General features: G+C 45.7%; 1 protein-coding gene across 9 annotated transcripts in view; it reads right to left on the bottom strand.

The window, feature by feature from the left end:
* Positions 1-26,827, bottom strand: part of CDC14B (cell division cycle 14B) — a 283,418-nt gene that overhangs the window by 75,354 nt on the left and 181,237 nt on the right. For all 9 annotated transcript variants that reach the window (XR_003858911.1, XM_029617847.1, XM_029617825.1 and 6 more), the window contains exons 11-12: positions 20,914-21,076; positions 2,853-2,950 (exon numbers count right to left, since the gene is read on the bottom strand). Coding sequence is in view for 8 of the 9 variants with exons in the window: in XM_029617847.1 (XP_029473707.1) it covers positions 2,853-2,950; positions 20,914-21,076 (261 nt within the window). In the remaining variant the exon portion in view is untranslated. The remainder of the gene's footprint in view (positions 1-2,852; positions 2,951-20,913; positions 21,077-26,827) is intronic.

The following is a 26,827-nucleotide window of genomic DNA, read 5'->3' on the forward strand; positions in this document are numbered from 1 at the left end:
CCCCCTAGTCTTTCTACTATCCGAAAGAGTAAATAACCGATTCACATCTACCCGTTCTAGACCTCTCATGATTTTAAACACCTCTATCATATCCCCCTTCAGTCGTCTCTTCTCCAAGCTGAAAAGTCCTAACCTCTTTAGTCTTTCCTCATAGGGGAGTTGTTCCATTCCCCTTATCATTTTGGTAGCCCTTCTCTGTACCTTCTCCATCGCAATTATATCTTTTTTGAGATGCGGCGACCAGAATAAGGATCTTTGGTTCTTCCCCAGAGGGGTGGAGGAGTGAGTGCGGGCCCTCTTGGCCTTTTTCTGAGCTGATTCCACTCCCACAGATTGGTGTGGAAGCTGGCTCTTCTGGAAGCCCAGATCCTGTTGCACTAAATAAGTGGCATCCATCTTCCTGTTGACCGGAGCCACGGAGCCTGGGTGCTCCCACAACCAGTAGAGGAGCTCTAGGAGGACCTCATGCACCGGAACAGCCACCACTTCCTTAGGGAGGTCTACGAATTGGAGAACCTCCAGCATCTTATGGCGGGCGTCTTCCTCTGTCAATAGCTGGAAGGGAATGGCCTTCGCCATCGCTCAAACAAAGCTGGCGAAAGATAAATTCTTGGGGGGGGGGGGGGGGGGGGGGGGGCGGCACCGTTCGTCTGGAGGTGAAGGCTCCGACAGAAGATAGAGGCATCCGAGGAATGCTCAGAGAAGGCATCCCCCCAGGGGATGTAAGGAGCCGCCTCCTCACCATTAAACCGCTTGGGTCAAGGAGGGAGGCCAAACCCCGGGAGCACAGGCATCGATGGTCAGTGAGGTGGCACCGAGTGTGCCGGCATCAAGGGCACCGGGATCTTCGATGGACACCGCGGTACCGGATGGCCCAGGAGCAGGATGCGGCACGGACGACATTGCTGGTGGTGGCAGGTGCAGAGTTGCATCCTGCTCCTCCGAGGAACCCGGAATTGGGATTGTGTTGGAGGGAGGAGCTAGTGGCGGACAGGGCACCGGAGGACCTCCGGGCCGGCTGCATTGGTAAGGCCCTGAGCAGCCCATCCAACCTTTCCAGAGGCGCTAACATGGAGGGCGCAGGAATAGGAGTTGGCATCGGTACCTGTTGGAGGCCCTGTTGAACCACACGGTCCAACTCCTTCCGAAATGCGGGAGTGGTGAGCATCGACCCAAGAGGCAGCGGCAGGTTGGGCGTCAAAGGAGCCCCACAGGGGTCCGCGGAGGCTCAGTGCCCGACACCGGAATCTGTGGGGAGCGCCCTGGGCTCCCGGGTTTGGAGGAGAATGGGGCCTCCTCACCTCAGGGCCACTTCAGAGGGGTTCGACTGGAGCCAACACCACTCCGGTGTCTGTGCCGACACCTGACGGCGATGATAGTCTGTATCGGTGCTTCCCATGACGCTCAGCCCAGTCCTATTCCAGCGCCGAGGAAGATGACCCAGAGACCTTGGAATGGCCCGATGCAGGTGAGGAACGGTATCCCGTACCTTGATCATTGTGGCAGGATGCCGAAGGGGAGGGTCCAGAGTCAGATCGATCCCCATGACTTGACATACCCAGCACTGGAGTTGATTCTCTGGAACCAAACAAATGCTCCATCTTGTCCAGGCGGGTGCGCCGACCTTTGGGGGTCATCTGAGCACAGCTGGGACATTGACGGACAGGCAGAGGACGCAAACGTCATGCGGGTCCGTAATGGACATAGTCCGCTGACACTGGGGCACTTCTGAAAGCCGGTGGCCATTGAAAAGAAAAGACGCCTTGTAGTCGTTGGCTGGTGGCCCCAGGAGGTAGTTGTGGTCTGTTACCAAGCATCAACGCGAAAAAAAGCACCTATCGAATGCCGGAGGAACCGATTCGCGAGGGGGAACCATGAAGCAGGAAAAAAAGAGATGAACAATGGTGAATTTCTTCCGTGAAGAGAAAATAATGAAGAGCTCCACAAACCATGAGGCAACAGCACTGCGGAAAAAAAAAAAAAAAAAGAAAAAAGAGAGACTGAAGGGGGACCCCGCGTGGTTGCGAGGTTAGTAGCATGCTCAGTGTGCCAATCAAGATTTCTAGAAACTTTGACAAAAGTATTCCATGCCAGGCTCCGTCTGATGTCACCCATCTGTGAGGACTACCATCCTGCTCCTCCTAGGAGAAAATAATGAATACTAAGAAAATATGGCCTTTCATGGTTTGCATGCACATTCGTACATGCCTGATTATAACCATGAAGCATGGAAAAATGAGTGACTAGAGAATAGTGGCTGGACTGAAGAAACCCTATGTTATTACTGAGCTGTATAGTTTGACAAAAAAGTGGCAGCCATACAGCGACAGCTTTGACTATGACTGGAGGGATCCTGGTCTGTCAGATCTCGGGTGCTGCACAGGGGAGTCACCTGCCGGTGACAAGGGCCCCTTAGAGGAAAGGTGACCCCAGCCTGTCAGCTACTGTCTGGCAAAGCAAATTTGCCTGGCACAAATATCTTGAGTGGGTTAGAGGGGAAGCAGGTAAAGATTAGCCATCCATAAAAATATAGGACTGGGTCATGCTGGTTAATTAGTTAAGCCAAGTTGCTCCTTGTTTTTTTTTAAAATACATTTAATTACCAGAAAAGATACAAGCTGAGGAAGGAAAAATCCTCCCTCCCCCAAGCACAAATATAGAGGTGAAGTAGGCAAAAATTAGGAATCCATAATGATATGGGACTGGGTCATGCTGGTTAATTAGATAAGCCAAGTTGTTCCTTGTTTTTTAGCAAATAAATTTAACTACTAGAAAGGATACAAACTGAGGAAAGAAAAAAAATCCCCCCCCCCCCCCCCCCCCCCAAGCCAATACATGTTACACAGACTTACGACAGCGGCGATGTGATTGATCTCGTCTGCCTTTTGGATTTCATAGCCCGGAGCTTATCACCTTGTGTCACTTTGCCCATTTCTTCCTCATCGCTGTACTGTGGAAATAAACAGAACATTAACACACTGTAACAATACAATCACTAAACCAATGTTCTACCTTACACTTTTATATTTTAAAAAAATAAATTAATTAAAGTTTGCTGATTTGGTAGCTACACTGTGTACTGCCATGTGAAGGACCTGGCATTGAGTCAGTTTCAAGGTCAAGTATCCTGTTCCCCAACTCGGCATTCACAGGCAGGCCCTGGGTTTGTCAATAGTCACTTTAAGCCTGTGCCTAGGATGGCAAAAATCTAGGGGCACCCCAATATTAATCTCACCCTCCTGTGTTAATTTTATTATGTTGATTTTTATTTGCTTCAATTGGAAAATAATGTAAAACGGGAAAAGGTAAGTTTCATACGTTTGAATGCATGCCTTCCTCGGCCTTGCTTCATTTATGTAGTGTAATCATTAACTTACCTCCCCTCCCTCCCAATCCCTTTATTTATTAAATATTTTATATATCTTCTTTTTTGAAACAATTTATTATAATTAATGATTAAAATGTCCACTATATAGTGCCAATGTTGGTTTTTTTTACTCTTTTTACTTTTTATGAAATATCCACTTTATATTTATGATCAAAACGCCAATTACTTGCTATGGGTTTCTGTCGAAAAGAATTCTCAATTAATTTATTCTCTTATGAACCCCATTTAGGTGAAAAATTATTTCGACAAAGAAATGTCCATATTAGACGGCAAGCGCTGATCCATAGCGATGTTGGTTTCTTTCTTTCTCTCAGGCTAAACAGCTCTGAATGACGGCGTTTTTTCTCCCGCACTACCTGATGTGCTTTTTTTAATTGGTCAGCAGATCAAAGTCCCGCCAATGGTAAGGAGGACGTCTTGCTTGTTACGTCACTCGTAGTAGTATCAATCCAGGTGTATTTCTAAATCAGGTGAAGGAAGCGTATTACGTGTTACGTCACCAAAAATGTATTTCTAATTCAGATGTTCTATAATCTACAGGAAAACTCAGAGGAGCTAATTTTGATCTTAAGGTCTTTTAAATCAGTGTTGTCCACTCAATTTCTTCGTTCAATCCCTGTGGAACTACTGTTTTTAACTTAAAGATCCAATGTTGTTCATTATAATTTAAACTTCTCTTTTGATCCCCTCCTCGATTGTTATCTTCTATTTTGTCCAAAATCGTCCATCTTAATTGTTGAAATTGATGTTCCTTTGTTACACAATGGTCAACTATTGGAGCCTCCAATGTTTTAGTGTTAAGTTTTGATCTGTGCTCTATCAATCTCGTTCTTATTGGCCTTGATGTCCTGCCCACATAATTTTTCGGGCATGGGCATTGTATAAGATAGACCATGTTCTTGGATGTACAATCTGTGTCTCTCCTCCTCTTTAAATGGTATCCTGATACAGGATCTTTCCATTCACTGCCCTCTATGGTCATGCTACACATGTCACAATTTTGACATGCTCTATGTTGTCCCCTATGATGTTCATCATTTCTTGTTATATCTGCGTGTACCACTTTGTCTCTAATGTTTGACCCTCTTGTAGTGGCTATCAAAGGAAATTCCTCAAATACTTCATGAACTGCTAATATAGGCCAATGTCTCCGTATTGAGGCTATAACAGATGCCGTTGCAGTACTTTGTGGTATGATACAAGTTAGTCTGTTCTGTTCTTTTTTACTTTGATATTGTAACAGTTGATTGCGGTCTGAAAATTTGGCTCTTTTATAAGCCTTATTGATGATTTTCTTAGGGTACCCCCTATCCATAAATTTGTTTTTCAGTAATTCCGCCTGTCTTTCAAATTCTTCTTTAGTTATTTATTTATTTATTTATTTTTAATTTTTATATACCGATGTTCCTGTAAAGAATACATATCGCACCGGTTTACAAGGAACTGAACAGTCGCCTCCAGGGCGGAAATACATTAAAACAGTGGAACATATTCTCTTGTATCTATTTAGTATCTATCTTGTATCTATTTAACATATTTAGTGGAACATATTCTCTTGTATCTAAAAAATTGGCTAGCCGGTAATCCCTGTTTTAGGGATAAGGCATGATGACTATGATACTTCAACAAGGTGTTCCTTTCTGTTTGTTTATGATGTACCGTTGTTTCAAGTTTTTGACCCTTTTTGTGTATTTCCACATCCTTCACCTGATTTAGAAATACACCTGGATTGATACTACTACGAGTGACGTAACAAGCAAGACGTCCTCCTTACCATTGGCGGGACTTTGATCTGCTGACCAATTTAAAAAAGCACATCAGGTAGTGCGGGAGAAAAAACGCCGTCATTCAGAGCTGTTTAGCCTGAGAGAAAGAAAGAAACCAACATCGCTATGGATCAGCGCTTGCCGTCTAATATGGACATTTCTTTGTCGAAATAATTTTTCACCTAAATGGGGTTCATAAGAGAATAAATTCATTGAGAATTCTTTTCGACAGAAACCCATAGCAAGTAATTGGCGTTTTGATCATAAATATAAAGTGGATATTTCATAAAAAGTAAAAAGAGTAAAAAAAGTCAACATTGGCACTATATAGTGGACATTTTAATCATTAATTATAATAAATTGTTTCAAAAAAGAAGATATATAAAATATTTAATAAATAAAGGGATTGGGAGGGAGGTAAGTTAATGATTACACTACATAAATGAAGCAAGGCCGAGGAAGGCATGCATTCAAACGTATGAAACTTACCTTTTCCTGTTTTACATTATTTTCCAATTGAAGCAAATAAAAATCAACATAATAAAATTAACACAGGAGGGTGAGATTAATATTGGGGTACACATATATTGTTTGGTGAAAAATCTAGGGGCAGCAGACTGGTTAAAGACTTGCTGCCTTCCAACTGTACTGAATCTCACTCATTAGCTCTCTGCTCTAGCACTCCCCCTCCTTAGGCAGGGTGCAAGGAACAGGAGGAGAGGGAGTAAACATGGACAGATCAAAGAGGGATCATTGGGGACTAAGGAGAGAGACTGGGGGATGTATATGTGTCAGATTGGGGAGGGGGTTAGTGAGGGATACAAGGTGGTGGAGCAGGACCGAATCATGGGAGGGACACCTACCTCTCCCCCCTCATGTCTACTGTAATTCAAACTCTCTGATTCTATCCCCCGGAAACTCCCCACTTCTCCCTTATCCCCAGATCCTAAAACCATCCCCACTTTCTCCTCCTCCCTCCTTTCAATCCCAGAACCTCCTCTCCACCTATTCTCCGATTCTGGATACCTGATATTCTCCCCTTCCTTTATCTTCCCCATCTCCCATCCTCAGCCCTTTTTCCTTCTCACATTCCTCCCTCCATCCCCAGTCTTCCTCTTTTCCATTCTTAGTCCTTTCCACCCTCTCCCCATCCCAGAGATCTCCTTCCTGTTCTGATGCTTGAGATCTCTTTTCTTCACCCAGTGGAAATAATTTACACAGACAAGCAAGGTTTGAAAATTGTTTCAGTTTTATAAAACTAAATAAAAACAATGGGAATATTTGCCGGTGTGCTTCAGATTTTTCTAAGTTTTGCTACAGAATCTGCCCTTAAACTACAATAGCAAACCATGCCTTAGACCTTCTAAATCCATGTTTTTTTTTGGGGAGGGGGGGGAGGAGGGGGGGCAGTAGGGGAGGCACGATAGCATTAACAGTATTCTAGGGGTGGCAAAACCCTACATCCATCACTGTTCATAGGTCTGGCGGTGCTCAAAGGTGACACCTACTGGTCAGTCTTAATGTGTACAGGACTCTAGAGAGAGCCAGGATCTGTGGTCCCTGGTAGGGGAGGAACTCCAGGGAGCTATGAATGAACATCCCAATAGAGAGTTGTGAAAAGGGCAGAAACAGTCATGGAACATTTAAATAAAGATCATAGAAATAAATAATTCCAAACTGCCCATTTCAACTCAAGGCAGGTTGTAAAATACACAAACATAATATGAATTGTCTGTATACAAATGCCAGAAGTCTAAAATAAAATTGGAGATTTGCAATATATGACAGTGAACAAAGATACAGACATAATTAGAAACCTGGTGGAAGGAGGATAACCAATGAGACACTGATATCAAGGAACAAATTATACTGTATTGGAACAAGAGGTCAAATCAAATTGGTGGAGGAGTGATGCTATATGTTAAGCATGGAACAGAGGAGTCGCAGGATAAAAGTCCTTCAGGAAACAAAACACACTGTGGAATCTCTATGGATAAAAATTCTGTGTGTGATGGGGTATTCTACTGTTTGTTAGGCCATGATAAAAAGGCAGGCAGTGAAATGCTAACAGAAATTAGGAAAGTTAAACCTGGCAACACAATAATAATGGGAGATTTCAATTATCCTAATATGGATTGGGTAAATGTCTCATTGGGACATACTAGGGAAGTTAAGTTTCTTGAAGCCATAAATGATTGTTCATGAAGCAGATGGTCCTGAAACTGACGAAATTGAAGGAGGGGCAGTAACTAATCTAGACCTAATCTTCACCAGAATGCAGGATCTGATGCGAGATGCAACAGTGGTGGAGCCGTTTGGCAATAATGTAATAACCTTTAGTAATCACTGAAGGGAGAATATGAAGGAAAACTAGAGCAAAAGCATTTAATTTTTAAAAGAGAGACTATGCTAAAATGAAGACATTAGGAACACAACCTAAAAGGAATGGTTGCAAAAGTTAAAGGTTCACATGCAGCATGGACACTGTTTAACAAGCCCAAACTTGATATATTCCATGCATTTAAAAAAAACAAAACAAAAACAAAAGAAAACAAAGGTAAAAAGACAACCAAATGACTGCCAGTGTGGTTAAATGGTGAGCTGAAAGAGGCTATTAAATTCAAAGGACATCCTTCAAAAATTGGAAGGTGAATCTAAATGAAAAAAGGAAAGAGCATAAATACTGGCAAGTTAGATATAAAGCATTAATAAAGTGGCTAAAAGGGAATTTGAAAAGGAACTCGCCAGAGAGGCAAACACACAAGATCATTTTTTCAAGTACATTCGAAGCAAGAAGCCTGTGAAGGAGTCTGTTAAATTACCAGATGACCAAACGGGTAAGAGAGACTCTCTGTGAAGCAATGGACATAGCAGAAAAACTAAAAGGAATTCTTTGCTTTGGTCTTTACTCAGGAGGGTATTGGGGGAAATACCTACATCAGCAACATTCTTTGAGAATGGAGATTCAAAGGAACTGAATCAAATTGCAGTGAACTGGAAAGATGCTATAGAGAAAATCAAACTAAAAAAGAATAATTAATCACTTGGGGCAAGATAATATAGACCCCAGACTTCTGACAGAGCTCAAAAGTGAAATTGAAGACTTAAATACTAGTAATATCTAACTTTTCATTCCAATCAGCTATGGTAACTGAGGACTGGAGGGTGGCCACTGTAAAGCTGAGTTGCTTACCTGTAACAGGTGTTCTCTGAGGGCATCAGGATGGCAGTCCTCACATATGGGTGACATCCTCGGACGGATCGAGGCCCAGAACTTTGATCTCAAAGATTCTAGAGCTTTCAAACATGCTCTACTAAGCATGTGCAGCTGTATTATAACCCTGCCCCCTAGGCAGAGTCCCTCAGTCCATGATATAGCTAATACACGGAGACCCAAATCACAGAGGAGGAGGGTGGGTTTCATGAGGTCTGACAGCCTGCTGTCTTTGAAGAACACCTGCTCCAGGTAAGCAACACTGCTTTCTCCGAGGACAAGCAGGGTGGCAGTCCTCACAAATGGGTGATTCCCAAGCTATAGACTGCCCGAGGATGACAAAGCGGGGAACCCCACAGTGCTGAAAGCACCACCTTTCTCCTTTTTGCCTGTGAGGCAACCAATCCAATAATGGGTCTAGGTCAGAAAAAACTTGGATTCTACACAAAAGAAAACCATAGAATAGAGACAAACCCCGATGCATAGCAGAGGTGCTTACGGCAAGGCATGATGCAAAGTCTGGCAAGAAGCCTCACGGAATCAGTGTCAGTGTTTTGGATCAGCGAACTCTTGACAAGCAAAGCAGGTCTAAATCCTCCTGTATACAGGAAAAAGCTTAGAAAGTCAACTAAGAGAAGAATTCTTGGACAAAGATTGCACAGTTTCCTTCGGTGTCATGAGAACACCAGAAAAAACTGGGGCCAGAGCCCTCCAGACAGAAACTGCAGTCCACTGGCATCTGAAGGACAGAACGCATTTGCAGAAGCGTACCCAATGGTTGGCTGATAGGCACAATTGGCAGAATACCTAGGGAACACTTGAAAGAAGCCGCGGCAGGGTCTGTGGCAGACCCTACCTGCCAGATATGACCACCCAGATCAGACGTCAAGAGAGTCAGGGGATGAACAGCAATCCCTGAAACGGGATCACTAGCCCAAACCCCTGAGCAAGGAATTAAGCTAGGCCTGAAGCTCAGCCACACTGCACTCTATCAAGGGTAGGCTTATCAATCTGTCCACAGGATAGCTCAGATGAGCAGGAAGGCATTTTGGTCAACCCAGTGAAGTATAAGAACATAAGAAAATGCCATACTGGGTCAGACCAAGGGTCCATCAAGCCCAGCATCCTGTTTCCAACAGTGGCCAATCCAGGCCATAAGAACCTGGCAAGTACCCAAAAACTAAGTCTATTCCATGTTACCATTGCTAATGGCAGTGGCTATTCTCTAAGTGAACTTAATAGCAGGTAATGGACTTCTCCTCCAAGAACTTATCCAATCCTTTTTTAAAAGCTAAAGGCAGTACTGGCCAGAACTTGGCAGAAAAACAGGGGAAAGTGGTGTACCTTTCCCTGCAGGTATACACTAACATATATCATGAACGCCCTAGCATCTTTCTCCCCCCTTCCAGACATTCTGACAAAGTCGGAAGGAGTGGAGGACACAAGGAGGCAGACACCAAGGCTGCAGAGATGATAAAGTTTCTAGGCCGTTTATCTCAACCTCAACTTCAAAAACTCACTGCTGATTCCCCTCCCCACCCCCCAGGTAGACCTCTCAGCATAATAGAAACAGACAAAACTGAGAGCAAACCTCCTGGGGAAGAAATCCGGAAGCTCTCCACCAAGAGACAAAGCAGGGGTGCTGCAAGTGCAAACCCCTGTAGAAACAGGATTTCTTCATCGTCCTGGAAACCTGAAAGGGAGCAAGGCAGGGTCAGTCTTATCTATGAAAAGACTGCCCCCATCAGCTTGGCCTAGGTATCAAACAAACTTAAGGTCATGATTACGTACACTTCCTCAAGGAATCACGCAGTCCAGTACCACATTCTCCATGCCCCTCCAGGTACATGGCCCTGAGCACCATTCCATGGAACAGGGCCCACGACCAGATCTGAACTGCTTCCTGACACAAGAGGTATGATCCAGTGTTACCCTGCTCATTGATAAACCACATTGCTTCTTGGTTGTCAGTCTGGATCAGGACAACTTTGCTGGACAGCTTATCTCTGAAAGTCCATAGCACATACCTGATTGCCCGGAGCTCCAAGAAGTTGATTTGACATGAACGTTCCTGAGCAGACCATAAACCCTAGGAGCCAAGCCCATTCATATGAGCTCCCCACCTCAGGGTAGACACATCCATGTTTAACGCAATTTGAATGGGAAGACTCTGAAAGGAGATTCCCTTTTCCAGATTGGAAAGCACACGCTACCAGGACAAGGAGTCCTGGTGGGACTGGGTGACTTGGATGCGATCTTGGAGGCTCTGTGTGGCCTGCCACCACTGAGACCTCAAGAGTCCATTGGGCTCTGCGCATGTGTAATCGTGCCAAGGGAGTAACATGGACGGTCGCTGTCATGTGGCCCAACATCCTCAACATGAGCCACTCAGATACCTGCTGGCTCTGCTGAATGTCCGTCACAATGGCTCCTACTGCGACAGCCCTCTGGCGTGGCCGAAAATCCTTGGCCTGAGCCATGTCTAGTAGGGCTCCAATGAAGTCCAATTGAGGTGACAGACTGAGATGGAACTTTGGGTAGTTAAGAACAAATCCTAGTGACTAACACCCGGATGGTCAAGCGCATGGACTGGCTGTCCCTGAGTTGTGCTCTTGACCAGCCAATTGTCCAGAAAAGGATAAACATGCACTCCCAGCCTGCAGAGGTGCACCATCACAGCTATGCCTTTTGTGAACACCCGTGGGTAGATGGAAGCCCGAAAGGCAAAACCCGGTACTGGAAGTGCTGTTCCCCCACTACAAATCGGAGATACTTCCTGTGATCTTGGAAGATCGCGATGTGTGTGTATGCATCCTGTGGGTCAAGGGAGCATAGCCAAACCCCTTGTTGCAAAAGTAGACTCAAGGTGCCCAGGGAAACCACCTTGAACTTTTCTTTTTTTAAAAAACACTAAGCAAAGATTTTGTTTCCTTCAGGCTTTTTGGTGTTCCAAATAGATTTTTTGATGTTGATCACAGATATTACTTTGAAATTTATACATCACATAAGGTTTTTGAGAAACGGCCAATTTTATGTTACAATAATTGTGAAATTTTAAAACATTCTCGCGTATATATATTTTGTCTGTCAGTAGTTTATATGATTTTTAAAATTCATGTCAAATTTTTGATGGCAAGCAACGTAACATGTAACGGAGATTAACTTTTTAAAAAATACACCAAGAAACTCTGCCTGATCATGCCAGAACTTGCTCGGGCAAGCCCCAGTTCGGCTGCAAGATTCCAACTTGTTTCCATGACAACGCAGCCTTATATAAGCAGCTACAATAAGTAGTCTCCTATGCAACGTCTGTGTGAAAGAGCGAATTGTATTGCTAAAACTGTTGAGTTTAAAGCTTGTGGATTTAATTTCATATACTTTCTAGGCAACTATAAGGCAGCAGACTATGTCGAGCAGGTTGAAAATCTGCTTCAGGCATACAAATTGATGAAGTGCAACATGTCATTGAAGATACATTTTCTTCATTCCCACTTGGACTTCTTCCCAGACAACCTTGGCGCTGTGAATGACGAACATGGTGAAAGGTTTCATTAAGACATTGTCAAAATGGAGAAATAGTATCAAGGCAAATGGAACCCCTCCATGCTGGATGACTATTGTTGGACTCTCATCCACGAAGCATCGGACAGTGATTACAAACGAAAATCTGCAGCAAAACATTTTGAGTTTTGTTTTCTGGTGCCAACATTGCCATTATAGCTTATGCCGCTACAGACACATAACAATGCTTAATGTATATCACACTTTTCTGGCAAACGGTACGTGATACAGACATAATAAAGGCATATTTGTGTTCAGCTTGTTAAAATCTACTTGTTTCATTGAAGGTTGTGGAGGAAACAAAATGTTCCCAGAAATTTGTTTACGGCCCTCAGGTTTAGGATGGGATGAAGTCCTCTTGTTCTCTTTGGAATCAGGATGTACCTGGAGTAAACTCCCCATCCTCTTTGCTGTTGTGGAACGGGTTCAACAGCTCTGGCCGTTAAGAGGGAGGAGAGTTCTGCTAGTAGTATTTCCTGATGTACTACTGGCCCCCAATGTGGGCATGAAGGGCAATTTAGTGGAACATCCAATAGATTTAATTGGCACCCCTGATGGACGATGGGCAGAACTCACTGGTTCGAAGTTATACTGGGCCACTGGTTCACGAAGAACTGCAGCCTGCCCCCAAGGGTCCATCTCCCTGCAGCTCAATCAAAACCCCTTCCCCGGGTTTGACTGAGGAGCCGGCTGGGGCTTGGGAGCTCTCTGCTGACTGGGCTGGCCGTGAGAACGGGATTGAGTAGGCGGAGGATAGTACTTTCTTTGGCAGAAAGAGGACTTCCTTGGCCTCTGCATCGACAGCCTCCTGGAAGAGGATGACTGGTCTGGAGCGCTGGCGGAGAGTTGTTGGAGAGAGTCTCATGATGGTCCCGAAATTGGGCCACAGCATCCCTCACCCTCATCTCCAAAGAGATTCTCTCCCATACATGGCCCATCAGTGAGTCGTTCCTGTACCTCTGGTTGGAGATCAGAGGCCTGCAGCCATTATGCGGGCGCAGATTCCTGCTACAGAGACTCTTAATGCTGTCTCAAAAACATCGTAGGCTGCACAGACCTTGTTTTTTCCACACTCCAAACACTTGCGCACCAGTGACATGAGGGTGTTTTGCTGCTGTTGAGGCAGCTGCTCGGCCACTTCCTGCACCTGCTTCCAGATGTCCCATGAGTACCTGCTCTTATAAACCTGATAGGTAGCTATGCGGGCAATGAGCAAGACTCCCTGAAACACCTTTCTCCCAAGAGCATCCATTGCTCTGTGATCCTTCCCTAGGGACACTGAGGAATGGGTCCAAGAACGCTTGGCTTTCTTGAGAGCAGATTCGACCACCACTGACTGATGGGGCAGCTGTTGCTTATCGAATCCGGCAGCCTTCTAGATGAGGTAAACCCAGTCAGCTTTCTTGTTCATGGAAGGCACTGTGAGGGGCCTCAGCAGCAACTCCTTAAGGATATCATGTACCGGGATCACCACAATCTCCTTAGAAGGAACCATGAACTGGAGGATTTCAAGCATTTTGTGTCTGGCATCACCTTCTGTCAGTAACAGAAATGGGATAGCCTCAACCGTCATAGGTTTTATGAGTGTGATGGCGAAGTCCTCAGGTGGAGGCTTCCTTCGCTCTTCTGGGGAAAGGGTCTGAGGGGAGACCCTCAGAGCCATCAGAGGACGACACCGTGGTGTCATCCCCCCAAGGGTCACAGGGACTCTCATCCTCACAAAGCAACAGGGGATGGGGCCCTAGGCATTCTGCCTCGTCCAGAGGTGCAGGCATCAGCAAAGCTGGACATGGGGCTGCAAGCCTCGGCATCTCAGCCGACCTGGGCAGAGCTTCATCTTCCGAGGAACTGGCAATGACCATCGTACTGGCAGTGGGAGGCTGCAGTGCCCCGACGAGTACCGATGCTAGCCCAGGAACAGACACCAGCTGGGTCAGTAGTGCACCAATGAGTGCACAGAGCGTCTCCAATAGAGAGTGTCTAGGACAGATGGTACTGGCTCTGGTGCCATCAATGCCACAGGAACGATGTCCTGCATCACCTGCTTAACTGCCTGTTGTACTCGCCACTCAATCTCCTCCTTGAACGTTGCTGATGCCAACACTGAGAGGAAGGAGGGGTGGCCAGATCCTCTTGGGACCTGTGAGGCAGATCGGGTGACTGGCATTAGGACTGGTGGAGATTGTCGTGGATCCCCAACACCGATGGAAGATTAGTGATCCTCGCTATGGGATTGCTTCAAGGGCATCACAGCACTGGGTATCAACTGGGACAGATGCCTATTCTTCTTTGGCTCGTACGTGATATGAGCGGAATCGGAGGGAACGCATAAAGGAGGCCGTGAGACCAATTCACTAGAAAGGCGTCCGAAGCGAGTCGATGAGGGCTCGGGTAGACTGAACAAAAGGCTTCCAGTTTTCTGTTGTTCTCTGTTGCAAAGAAGTCTATGCAAGGGAGACCCCATACGGAGAAGATTTGATGAACTACTGCCTGGTCTAGTTCCCATTCGTGGGGATGAAAGATTCTGCTGAGCTTGTCTGCTCTGGAGTTTTGGATGCTGGGCAGATAAGTTGCTTGAAGAGAAATCGATCTCTGGTGAGCCCATTTCAGGATCAGAACAGTTTCTATGCAAAGGTTCCAAGAACCGGACCCTCCTTCCTTGTTTATGTAGAACATTGTTACCTGGTTGTCTGTGTGAATTACTATCTTCCCTCGTAAAGATTCTTCGAAGGCTCGAAGGGCGTTTCTCACCGCTTTGAGTTATTTATTTATTTTATTTATTTAAATTCTTTTAATATACCGATGCTCAAGACCAAGTCTTATTGTACCGGTTTACAATAGAACTAGGGGGAAAATCAATTAACATCGGTATAGAAGGCAAAGTTACAAAAGGAGGTTTTTGTGTGCAGTCCATAGACCTTGAATCGTTAAGTGATCCAGATGAGCTCCACAACCTTTGGGGGACGCATCTATGGTGAGTATTATCTGATGACGAAGGGGTCCATAGGGGTGAACCAGTCTGTAGCATTGACGGAGAAAGCCACCACTGGAGGTCTTTTCTCATACTGTCTGTTAAGGCAATTAGGGTAGACAGTGGATGAAGGAATTGGATCCATTGTAACTCAGGCCCCATTGCAGACGACGTATGTGTAGGCGTGTGTGAGGGACCACATATATGGCTGCTGCCATGTGTCCTAGAACAGTATCTGGTGAGCTATTGTAGTCGTGTGGTGTAGTAGATCCATAGCCAGCAAAGAGAGGGCTAGAGCTCTCGGATGAGGGAGGAAAGCTTTGTCCTGTATGGTGTCTTTGAGAAGACCGAGGTTGTCGAGACAAGAAAGTATGAGGAGAAGATTGGATTGCAGTAGGTCTCGACTGGGTGCTACTAGAAGCCAATCTTCCAGATAAGGGAATATCTGCACCTCCTGACGACGAAGGTGCGCCACCGCCACTGTGAGACATTTGGTAAAAACTCTGGGGGCAGAAGAAAGGCCAAAGGGAAGGACTTTGTATTGAAAGTGCTGGTTGTCCACTTGGAAGCATAGGTACCGCCAGGAACTGGGGTGCATTGGGATATGTGCATACGCATCCTTCAGATCTAGCCAGCACATCCAATCCCCTGATTGAAGATAGAGAAGGATGGATTTGAGCGAAGTCATTTTGAATTTCTCCCTGTAGAGGTGTTTGAGGGGTCGTAGATCCAAGATTGGACGCAGACCTCCCGATTTCTTGGGAATTAGGAAATATTGGGAATAGAATCCCTGGCGGAATCCTTCTGAAGGTAATTTCTGAATGCAGTTGTTGTGCAGAAGCATTTAAGTTCTTTCAACAGAGGTTCTTTGTGAGATGTTAATTGCTTCTGTGGAACCCAATGAGGAAGGGTCAGGAGGGAGGAAAAGTGAAGGGTGTAACCCTGGCATATGATTGTAAGAACCCACTGATCTGTGGTTATTTGATTCCAGGCTGGTAGATATTTGGTTAATCTGCCTCCCACTGGAGAGGGTTGTGATGGTGGCAAAGGTAGGTTCAAAAACAGGATTGAGGCTTTGCGGGTGAAGATTCCGCCTGCTGTTGTGGTGGACGGGCAGCCCTTGCACGTTGACGTGGTGCTTGAGCTTGATAGGGAAATTGGCGAGGCTGCTGGGAGGTTTGAGGCTTAAAGTATGAAAAGGGCTTAAAGGATTTAAATGGGGCCCTTCTGTAGGTTGTGGAGGACGTATAAGGACGTTGATATGGATGGAATGTGAGGAGTGGTCAAGGAAAGGACAGCCATCTTTTGTTCCTTGAGCTTAGCTACCGTTTCAGTAAATTTGTCTCCAAACAAATTTTCGGGACGACAGGGTAGATTCACCAATTTTTCATGGACATCGTCCGTATGGTGCTAGATCGCAACCATGCCAAGCGCCTCGCTGCAACTGTGTTTGTGAAGATGTTATGATATTGATGAGGAAGGGTGACATCCGGTAAAGCTTGTTGCATGGACAATTTCAATGCCTGGAGATTCTCAAACAGATATTGGGTTATGTAGAATTGATGATTCTGGATGCGAGCATTCAACATCGTGGACTGGAAGGATTTCTTTGCAAAATCATCCAGTGACTTTTGGTCCCGGTGTGGTGGGGTATTAGAATGAATTCTTGATTTTCTGGCTTTCTGCATTGCGGATTCAACTACCACAGAATTATGAAGTAGTTGAATTGATGTATGAAAAGAGGAATCTTTCATCCGGTATTTTAAGTCTATTTTCCTTGATGTAGGAGGACTGGTCAGTGGCGTGTCCCAGGAGTTTTCCATCAGAGCTGCTAATACCGAGTGCTGCGGGAGAGCCACACGTTCTGTAGGAGCGTCGAAAATCTTCAATATGCCAAGCATTTCTTGGATCAGGAAGTCGACACGTCTCCACATTCAAGAATTGTCCTACCTTTTCAATAAACTGCGAATACGTCAGGTCTTCTGGAGGCGAAGACTGTTCTGGGGGAACCACTTCCGGGTCAGAGGGGTAGCCCGTGGATGAAGTATCCGTATCTGTTAAGTCATGTGTCTGAGATGGTGGTTGAGTGGAAGGGGACCTTTGGTGCTGGTCCTGGAATGACTGGCTCCACTGCAGGTTGTGATGCGTCTGCAGGTACTGAAGGTGGATGCTGAGATTATTCTACTGACTGTAAAAACTGTGTCAGTATGGTTGTGATTTGGCTCATGGCCTGTGTAGCGAAGTCTGAAGTGGAAGGCATTGGCACAGGTTGAGGTGGAGTGGGGCGAAGCCCTTCTTGAAGTGGCCGCCATTTCTATGGAGGCGGTTTCAGTGGCAGAAGTTGTGGAATATCTAAAGGTTGTTCTGGAGCCAGAGGTCCTTCTGATGGAAGGGAAGTAGAAGACATCTCTCCCGGTGAAGGAGAAATGGATGAACGAAATGGTGAAATATCTCTGTCCAGATCCCCTATTGATGATAGCGATGCTTCCCGAGGCCTCTTATGGCCAGAATGGTGTTTTTTATATTGACTGATAGGTGTCTGCATTGGCTGTGCACCGACGCGCTTCGTCTGCGTCGGTGAATCGAGGGTGCGTCGTAATGGCGCTCCTGCGTCGATGCGTGGTATGCTTCGACGATGTGCCGGCATGATAAAGCTTCAGCGCAAAATCCTCTTTGCGCCGGTGCGCCGACCGCTCGGCTTCGCTTCGATGAGTCGACGCTTCGAAGCAGTTTCAACACGCCTGTCCTCTAGAAGTGGATGCGTCGGTGAAGCATGCGGCTGCAATGCCGCAGACGCATCACCCGCTCTGATCCCAGCCGAGAGAGCAATTGCGGGTGTCCTGATGAGGGAGGGTCGACAGAAGAAGCCCTCCTCGATGAGGAGGTAGTTCTTTTTCGCTTTGTGCCTGGGGAGGATCGCACCGAGGCCTCAGAAGGGGCATAAGAACCTGTAGCAGTTAGTTGTAGCGCCTGCATTTTTGCAGCGCACAGACGCTGGGGGTGTGGGGACATGCGTCCGCAGTCCTCACAATTTAATTGGTCATGGGATGGTCCCAGACAAATATAACGCACCTTGTGGCCATCGGTGGCCGACATAATTTTGCCACAGATGCAAAATTTAAAGCCAAGACGTGGCATTCTTTGTTTAGTGATGATTTTCTGATCAAACCTTTAAATTTAAGATGATTTTCTTTTTCTTCACAAAGTTCTCTCACAGGAGAGCAGAGCTCCGTGTGCCAACTGCCGCATGGAAAAAAATTGACTGAGTAGTCTAAGGTGGATCAGAGAACATATAGGAGGGAGCACCTAGCTGAAAGACTTTGCTAGACTTAGAGAGCTCCGCCACCTAGTGGCACGGAAGACTTACCCAGACAGCATGGCTAATTCAGCTGCTTATCTATGTGAAAATGTATTTTATTTTCTGTTCTGTATTTCATTTTTGTACAGTTTGGAGTTGTATTTATTATTGATTTTATTATGCTACTGTACATCGCACCAACCACGGATCTCTCTGAGTAGGGAGTTACTAAGAATGAATAAATGAATAGATAAACAACAGGTAAATAGGGAATGATTCTTTTCCTCTTCTAATAGTACTAGGTCTAGGGAACACTCAATGAAGCTAGGTAGCAAATTAAAAACAAATCAGAGAAAGCATTTTTTCACTCAGTGCACAATTTAAACTGTTTATTTATTTATTTTAGTTTTTTCTATACCGGCATTCGTGAGGGTATCACATCATGCCGGTTTACAATAAACAGTGGGGTGATAAACGGTAACAGTGAACGACAAATAAATAATAGGTGCTAAAACAATAACAGTTACAGTTATAATAAAACAGGGAGGCGTAAAACTAGGAGCGAGAAAAAAATAATAGGAACTTTAACATAGAATATTAACCTGAAGTATGACGGGGTACAAAATGAAGCATTTTGTGATTTGCAATGACATTACTGTTGCCAGAGGATGTGGTAAAGGAAGTTTATGTAGCTGGGTTTTAAAAAAGATCTAGACTTGGGAAAGTCACTGCTTATCTCTGGTTATGAGAAAGGAGGACTGGATCTATTCTTTGGGATCCTGCCAAGTATTTGTGATCTGGATTGGCCACTGTCAGAGACCCGGCATGGCATTTCTTATGTTCTTATGGCACAGCAGCCCCAGAGGCTGGTTCTGATTAATTTGAAAACCCAAATGAACAGGTGAAAACTGCTAGACCAAAAAGACAATAAAAAAATAAATGTGAAACAGAGTGGGATGCAATCAAGAACAACCCCCATTTCCAAACACTCCTCATCTAGTATTAGCAATCATGGGTCCTAAATCCTGCCACTAAGTGTCACTGTTGCACAATGCGACTCCTTCCTCCTCAGAGGCAGTAAATGCTGCTTTCATACAGGCCAATACAGTAAAACCCGCGGGAGAGCCGGCACTCCGAGGCGAGCGCCCGCTCTCCCGACGCACGCACAGGCCACTCTCCTGTGCGCGCGATTTAGTATGCAAATGAGGGCTCGCAGTAAAAAGAGGCGCTAGGGACACTAGCGCATCCCCAGCACCTCTTTTTTGACAGGAGCGGCGGCTGTCAGCGGGTTTGACAGCCGATGCTCAATTTTACCAGCGTCTGTTCGAGCCCGCTGACAGCCACGGGTTCGGAAAACGGAAGCCGGCATAATTGAGCATCCGTCTTCCGACCCGCAGGCCGCCGGCTGATTTAAAAAAAATTTTTTTTTAATTTCTGATTTTTTTTTTTTTTATTTCTGATATTAAGTCAGAGGGTGAACAGAAAAGCAGTTTTTTCTGCTTTTCTGTACACTTTCCCGGTGCCGGCAGGCGTTACTTTCTGTATCGCGCGAGAATAGCTAACAGGGCCATCAACATGCATATGCATGTTGCGGGTGCTATTTGTTTCGGGGGGGGGGGGGGGGGGTGTTGGCCACGCGTTTTCAACACGCTATTACCCCTTACTGTATAAGGGGTAAAGCTAGTGCGTCAAAAACGCTCGTCCTAACCCGGGCTAATAGTGCGCACTGTACTGTATTGGCCTGATAGTATGCCCAGCCCCAACACACCTGGGAGTCAGAAGATCTGGGCTGGCAGTCAAACCCTGTATCTCGGCACGGCAGTATGCAGCACTGCCATTGAATCGGCCCAAAAATGATCCGATATCAACTTACTGGCTCAGACACACATTGTCAGGTTCTGTGACATGAATGGATCTCCACTTAGAAGCCCAAATCCCTCTGTTCCCTGACACTCAAGACATCATTCCCATCCTCCCCTCCCCTCCTAGGCCAGAACACCAAAGATCTTCAACAAGAATAGGGGGTGTGGTGGGGGGGGGGCCATGCCCTTTTAATGAAAGAATTATTTTGCCTCTGAGCCCGGTCAACTGCAGTGGAGATGCGGATTTCTACAGCAACTGTGGAAGTCCACCATCTATCCCTCCCCCTGAGGACCACCACTGCAATACTTTGCTTTCTTAGATAGTCCTTCACGTTTATATCAAACAACAAAGAGGGGGGAGGAGGAACAAGGGATGGGGAGGGTGGGAGACCTCACACAAGACATGAAAAGATGCATATAAGACCACCATCAGGGAATGAAGGACCTTCAACCTTCTCTCATAACAAACCCAGGTGGTGCTCTCTAACTTCTTCATGCTTGTGGCTCTGACATGGCAAAGAACTATCCAGAGAACAGACCAGTATCCAAGCAAAGCCTTACTTCTCAGAGAGCAACCAAAACACAATTATGAGCAGGGCTAATGTTTCATTGACAGTTTTTCCTCTTTCACGTTTGTACAACATATGCTACCTTTCACTCTAACCTGTAGGGGGCAATGGAAGGCAGTGATGTTATTGCTGGGAACAGTTACTCAGCTTAGAGAAGAAAGAATTGGAAGGAGTTAAGAGTAAAGCAAGAGTTAACAGCCACATCCTGGGAGCCTGACTGCCCCCCCTACAGGTGGGTCAATAGCTGTGAACATTAAAAGCAGCCATGTTTGGAAATGGCTTACCAAGTCAGAGTCGTCTTTTTTACTTGCTTTGTTCTTGTGGTCATTGATAGAAATGTCATCCACTCCAGAAAGGATTATGGTCACTGCCATTTTGTGCTTGTTTTCCTGGTCTTTTAACTTTTTACGGTAAATGTCTCCTTCCACCCAAAGCCTGGGCTCTTTACTAATAAAAAGGATAGGAGGGGAAATAAACATATAAATAAAGCCAAAGAAACCATATTTAAATAGGACAGTAAATTTGGGTTGGTGAGGGGATATTATTTCTCTTTAAGGAACACTAAGACACATTACAACATTGTACTATATTAGACAAAAAGCTCAACAAGCCCTTTGAACAACTGAAATGTGTTACCAAACTGATGTTCAGAGACATCAGTTTGGTAACACATTATTCAAATTTATCATGGCTCCAAGTCAGTCCAATAGAGACCCCAAAATATCATAGTTACATAGTAAATGATGGCAGAAAAGACAATTCTGCCCATCCTGTCTGCCCAGTTATTTTATCTCCACTGCTAAGGATATATCCCAGTTGCCAGCCATTGAGTAATTGCCTACAAGATTTCTCCTTATCAAGGACAATTTTGTCTTACTTTGTAATCCACAGTCTTTTGCTAAGAGTGTATAAGATTAGATCTAAATAGATGGCAACATCTGGCCTCCTAGGTCCTTTGCATTTCCTACTAGATAGACCTGTCTGCATTTCCATTCTAGTTCATTACAAAACTTACAACCTGCCAGACAGACCCATCTGCCAATTGATTTTACCTTCACAACCCAGCCATATGAATGCTTATGTTATCACTAGGACTACTAACCTTTTCAGAATGGCTTAGTGTGCATGTTGGGGCTTTCGTAACTAGCATGCTATTTTTGTGTGTTTGCTATAAATGGTCTTAGCATGTATACTAAGCTTTAACGCATAGGCTCCTTGGCTGACTTTTAACCAGCAACATTTACATATATTTGAATTTGATTCCTTGACTTCTGCTGATAACATCAAGGCAGATTAAAATAAAGGAACACAAGAAATATAAATTACAATTGAGTTAAAGTATCTAAGTCATCTATGTGCGGGTTCGCAAATTTTCTGCCATCTGAAAGTATGAGTATACTTTCATCACCCAGAAAAATGTATTCACATAATCATATTTATCTATTTTAGACTTTTTAAAGAATGTCATGAGATGTTTTAGTGAAGCAATTTCTTTGAGGTGGCTACTCCAGTGACTGAGCTGGGACTCAGATTTCCAAAGATAAGCTATACTGTTATGTCTGCCTGCTTGAACTGTATTTTTTTTTTTTTTGAGGAGCTATTCCCTTCATGACCAAGCAGTGAAAAAGTGGGAGGAGATAGGACAAATTTTAAGACAAAGGATCTTTAGAGAGAGTCAACTCTATATTCTTTTCAAAAAATTCAAATACGCCAAGGCAGTTGACCACCACCACATGTAAATGGGTACCCATTCTACCAAAAACTCTGACTAGGGTTAGGAGTCTACTATGGGATCAAATTTTACACAACTCCAGTACAGAAGTCTTAGAAGTATGTCCTTCCATCTGTAGTAAAAATAGGAAAATTGGTTCTTACCTGCTAATTTTTGTTCCTGTAGTACCATGGATCAGTCCAGACAGTGGGTTGAGCCTCCTGTCCAGCAGATGAAGATAGAGGAAAAACTAAAGGATATCCTGATTCAGGACAGTGCTCACCCTGCATCCCTTCAGTATAAATGTTATCAAAGCAAGAAAAGGTAGAAACCAGTAGAAGATCAAGCAAGTAACACCCAACATATAATTTGAACTATCAACACATGAAAGAACCGCTCTTACACAGATATCCAGTTGGGAAAGGCTTCCGGTGCCTTGAAGTTCCGATAGGAAGTAAGTGGATCCAAAATGCTGTTAAGAACCAAACAAAAAAAAAGAAGAAACCTTCAAGCAGACGAATCAAAAAGAAACCACAGCCCGGGCGGGAGTCTGGACTGATCCGTGGTACTACAGCAGGGGTGGGCAATTAATTTTCCCATGGGGCCGCATGAGAAATTGGAATGGTTTTAGAGGGCCGGACTAATATAATTAACTCAGTTCTCAATAGCCCTACTTATGAAAAGACAGCAGTTTACCACCAATGCATGTCCTCTGAGAAAACACAACAAATAAGACCGATACAAACGCTTACATGCTAGCAAAATATCTCATCTCGGTAACAGACACAGAACTGACCTAACATACTCCCAGGATCTGTAGTAATGCACATAAACTAATCCGCACACAGTTACACCTGTATTATGGAATACAAAACAGGAGCAACCCTATCTATGAAAAGGCAACACCACAAATATTAAATCAGGTCCTAAAAACCAATACACCTCTTATTAGGAAAACAGAATAGCAAGCAGCTATAGATCCCCACACAGAAATAATTGTAAAACTATACTAATAAGCAGAATAAATGTTTCAAAACAGCTATGAACAGAATAACATCCAACAATTAAAAACTCATAAAAACTATTAAACATTCTCCAAACACCAATAAAATATTTAAAAAAAGCAGACATCACACAATTAAAATGGCAGTCAATCAAGAAAAATAAACTTAAAGCCATCTTTACTTACCCCCTCCAGCAGCTCTCCTACTCCCCTTCCCTGCAGGCAGTGGCACACACCAGAAGCAGCAGTAGAAGCTAAGCTCTATACTTATGGTCCTCTTCCTTAGTGCCCATGTCTCTCACACACACACACCATACCAGTCATGCCCCCATGACCAGTTTCTGTCTCTCAAACAATCATCTCCCAAACAGTCTTTGGCACACACACACCAGTCACCTTCCTGAACAGTTTCTCTCATGCCATACACACACACAGGCTTCCCACTCCCGTGTTCTACTTACATATATGGGCTTCTCACTCTCATAATCACTTTCTCTGTCTCTCTCTCTCTCACACACACACACTCACTCACCAGTCTCTCACTCCCATGCTTGTTCTCTCCACATGCACAAGCTTCTCATTCCCATAATCACTTTCTTTCTCTCTCTCACACACACACACACACTCACCAGTCTCTCACTCCCATGTTCTCTTTCAGATATACAGGCTTCTCCCTCCCATGATGTGTCTCACACACACCCAGGTTTCTCACTCCCATGCTCACTCTCTTCACATGCACAGGCTTCTCATTCCCATAATCACTTTATTTCTCTCTCTCTCACACACACACACACCAGTCACCTGATCTCACTCATGCATACACACACACACACAGGCTTCCCACTCCCAAGTTCTCTTTCAGATATACAGGCTTCTCCCTCCCATGCTGTCTCACACACACCCAGGTTTCTCACTCTCATGCTCACTCTCTTCACATGCACAGGCTTCTCATTCCCATAATCACTTTCTCTCTGTTACACACACACCAGTCTCTCTCATTTCCATGCTCACTCTCCACGTGCACAGGCTTCTCATTCCCTGAATCACATTCTCTCACATTCACACACACCAGTCTTTTTCTCTCACACACACTGTCACCTTACCAAGCAGTCTGTCTCTCTCATGCATGCACACTCACCCAGGTTTCTCACTCCCACACCAGGCTTCTTAGGCTCATGCTTTCCCACATACCCAGACTTCTCACTTCCATGCTTTTTCTCTCTCACACACACACACACATCAGTCACCTCCCTGACTAATGTCTCACACTCTCACATACACATCAGTCATCTCCCTGAGCAATCACTTTCATTGTCTCTTACATACACACACACATCAGCTCTCTGACCAATCAATCACACACAAGCAGGCTGGCTGGCTGCTTCTCTCTCTTTCTCTCTCCCCCCCCCCCCCCCGAGCACAAATGGGAGCTGCAGCAGCCCCCGCAGGCCAAGAAAGAAGAATCCCATCGGCCGCGGGAGGCTCATGCTGCTGACTCCTTTCTAGATTACTGGCTGCTTCAATTGCTCGGGGACCGACGCTGCAGCCGACGCGGCACGGCTCTTTCTCCTTCCCGCGCACCGCTCCATGTATCACTTCCTGTTCCGGGTCACGGGAGGGGGGGTGCAGGCGCGGGAAGAAGAAAAGGCCAGCCGCGGGTGCCACAGCTTCTAACACCGCTGCCGTTCCCACTGGGCTTGAACGTGCTGACAGCCCAGCGGCAACGGCAGCAGGAGAGACCGGGAGCGCGCGCCGCGGACCGGCAAAAAACTCCGGCGGACCGGTGGTTGGGGACCCCTGAAAAAGACCACGAAAGGCGGAACTGGTAGGTAGGTAGGAAAGAAACTCGAGCGAAGGCACGCTGCCCGATTGGCCGGTGCTGGGCAAGGCTTGCCCAGCACCGGCCAATCGGGCAGCGTGCCTTCGCTCGAGTCACTCCCTCCCCCCCCCCCACCGAACGCTGTAAAAAAAAACAGTTCATTCTCCGCTCCCTCGCTCCCCGATTGGCTGGCCAATCGGGGAGCGAGGGAGCGGAGAATGAGGCACGCTGCCTTCCCTCTGCAAGGGAAGGCAGCGTGCCTCATTCTCCGTCTGCTCTCAGCAGTGGGCGGGCCGGTCACAGACCGTAGGCGGGCCGGATTCAGCCCGCGGGCCGCCCTTTGCCCAGGTCTGTACTACAGGAACAAAAATAGCAGGTAAGAACCAAATTTTCATTTCCCTGTATGCACCCGGATCAGTCCAGACAGTGGGATGTACCAAAGCTTCCCTAAACAGGGTGGGACCGAGAGAGTCCCGCTGGAAGTACCTGCTGTCCGAAGGAGCCAAAACCTAGCGCCTGTACTTCAAGGCGATAATGATGAGCAAAAGTATGAAGAGACTTCAAAATTGCTGCTCTGCAGATTTCCTGCGGAGAGACCAACTGACTCTCTGCCCAAGAAGTAGATTGTGCACGCAAAGCATGGGCCTTCAAGCCCTCCGGAACTGACTGGCCACGACAGATATAAGCAAACGCAATGGCCTCCTTCAGCCAGCGAGCAATGATAGCCTTAGAGGCCTTGTTACCTCTATTTGGGCCACTCCATAGGACAAAGATGATCAGAGATGAGAAATTCATTAGTAATCTGTAAGTAGTGGAGTAGGAATCTCTTTACATCAAGACGCCGGAGGTCACCGCCAGGCGTGCGTGTAATGTCTTCAGGAGAAAAAGCAGGAAGCTCCACTGACCGATTGACGTGAAAGGAAGACACGACCTTTAGAAGAAAGGAGGGCACTGTCTTGAGGGAAACACCCGAGTCCAAAAAGTGAAGAAAGGGCTCCCGACAAGACAAGGCTTGGAGCTCGGACACTCTCCTGGCCGAGCAAATAGAGACCAAAAATACTGTCTTAAGAGTGAAGTCTTTAAGCGTAGCCCGCCAGAGGGGATTGAAAGGTGCCTCGCAAAGGTCTTGAAGCACCAAATTGAGGCTCCAGGATGGACAAGTAGGCTGGACAGGTGGGTTTAAATGTTTGGCCCCCTTTAAGGAAGCGAATAACATCTGGATGGGTCACCACCGCGTAACCATCGATACTCCCAAGGAAAGAACAGAGGGCCGAAACCTGCACCTACAGAGAATTGAAAGACAAACCTTAGGAGAGACCGGACTGCAGGAAGGAAAGGACCTGAGACACCGAAGCATTGCACGCCTGGACTCCAGACTCAGCACATGCACCCTCAAACACTCTCCATACCCGGACGTAAGCGAGAGAGGTAGAGGTCTTCCTTGCCTGCAAGAGAGTGGAGATAACGTCCTCCTTATATCCTTTTTTTCTCAGGCGCCACTAGACAAAAGTGATCCGCCTGATTGAAAAATACTGGTCTTTGGCGGAGCAGCTTTGGGAGGTGACCGAGGTGAAGAGGACCATCTGTTGTGAGGTTCACCAGATTTGCGAACCACGGTCTCAGAGGCCATTCCGGCGCTACGAGAATGACCGGCCCCCTTGTGGA

This window comes from Rhinatrema bivittatum, chromosome 1, assembly GCF_901001135.1.
Source record: "Rhinatrema bivittatum chromosome 1, aRhiBiv1.1, whole genome shotgun sequence".
In the NCBI taxonomy this organism is placed as follows: Eukaryota; Metazoa; Chordata; class Amphibia; order Gymnophiona; family Rhinatrematidae; genus Rhinatrema; species Rhinatrema bivittatum.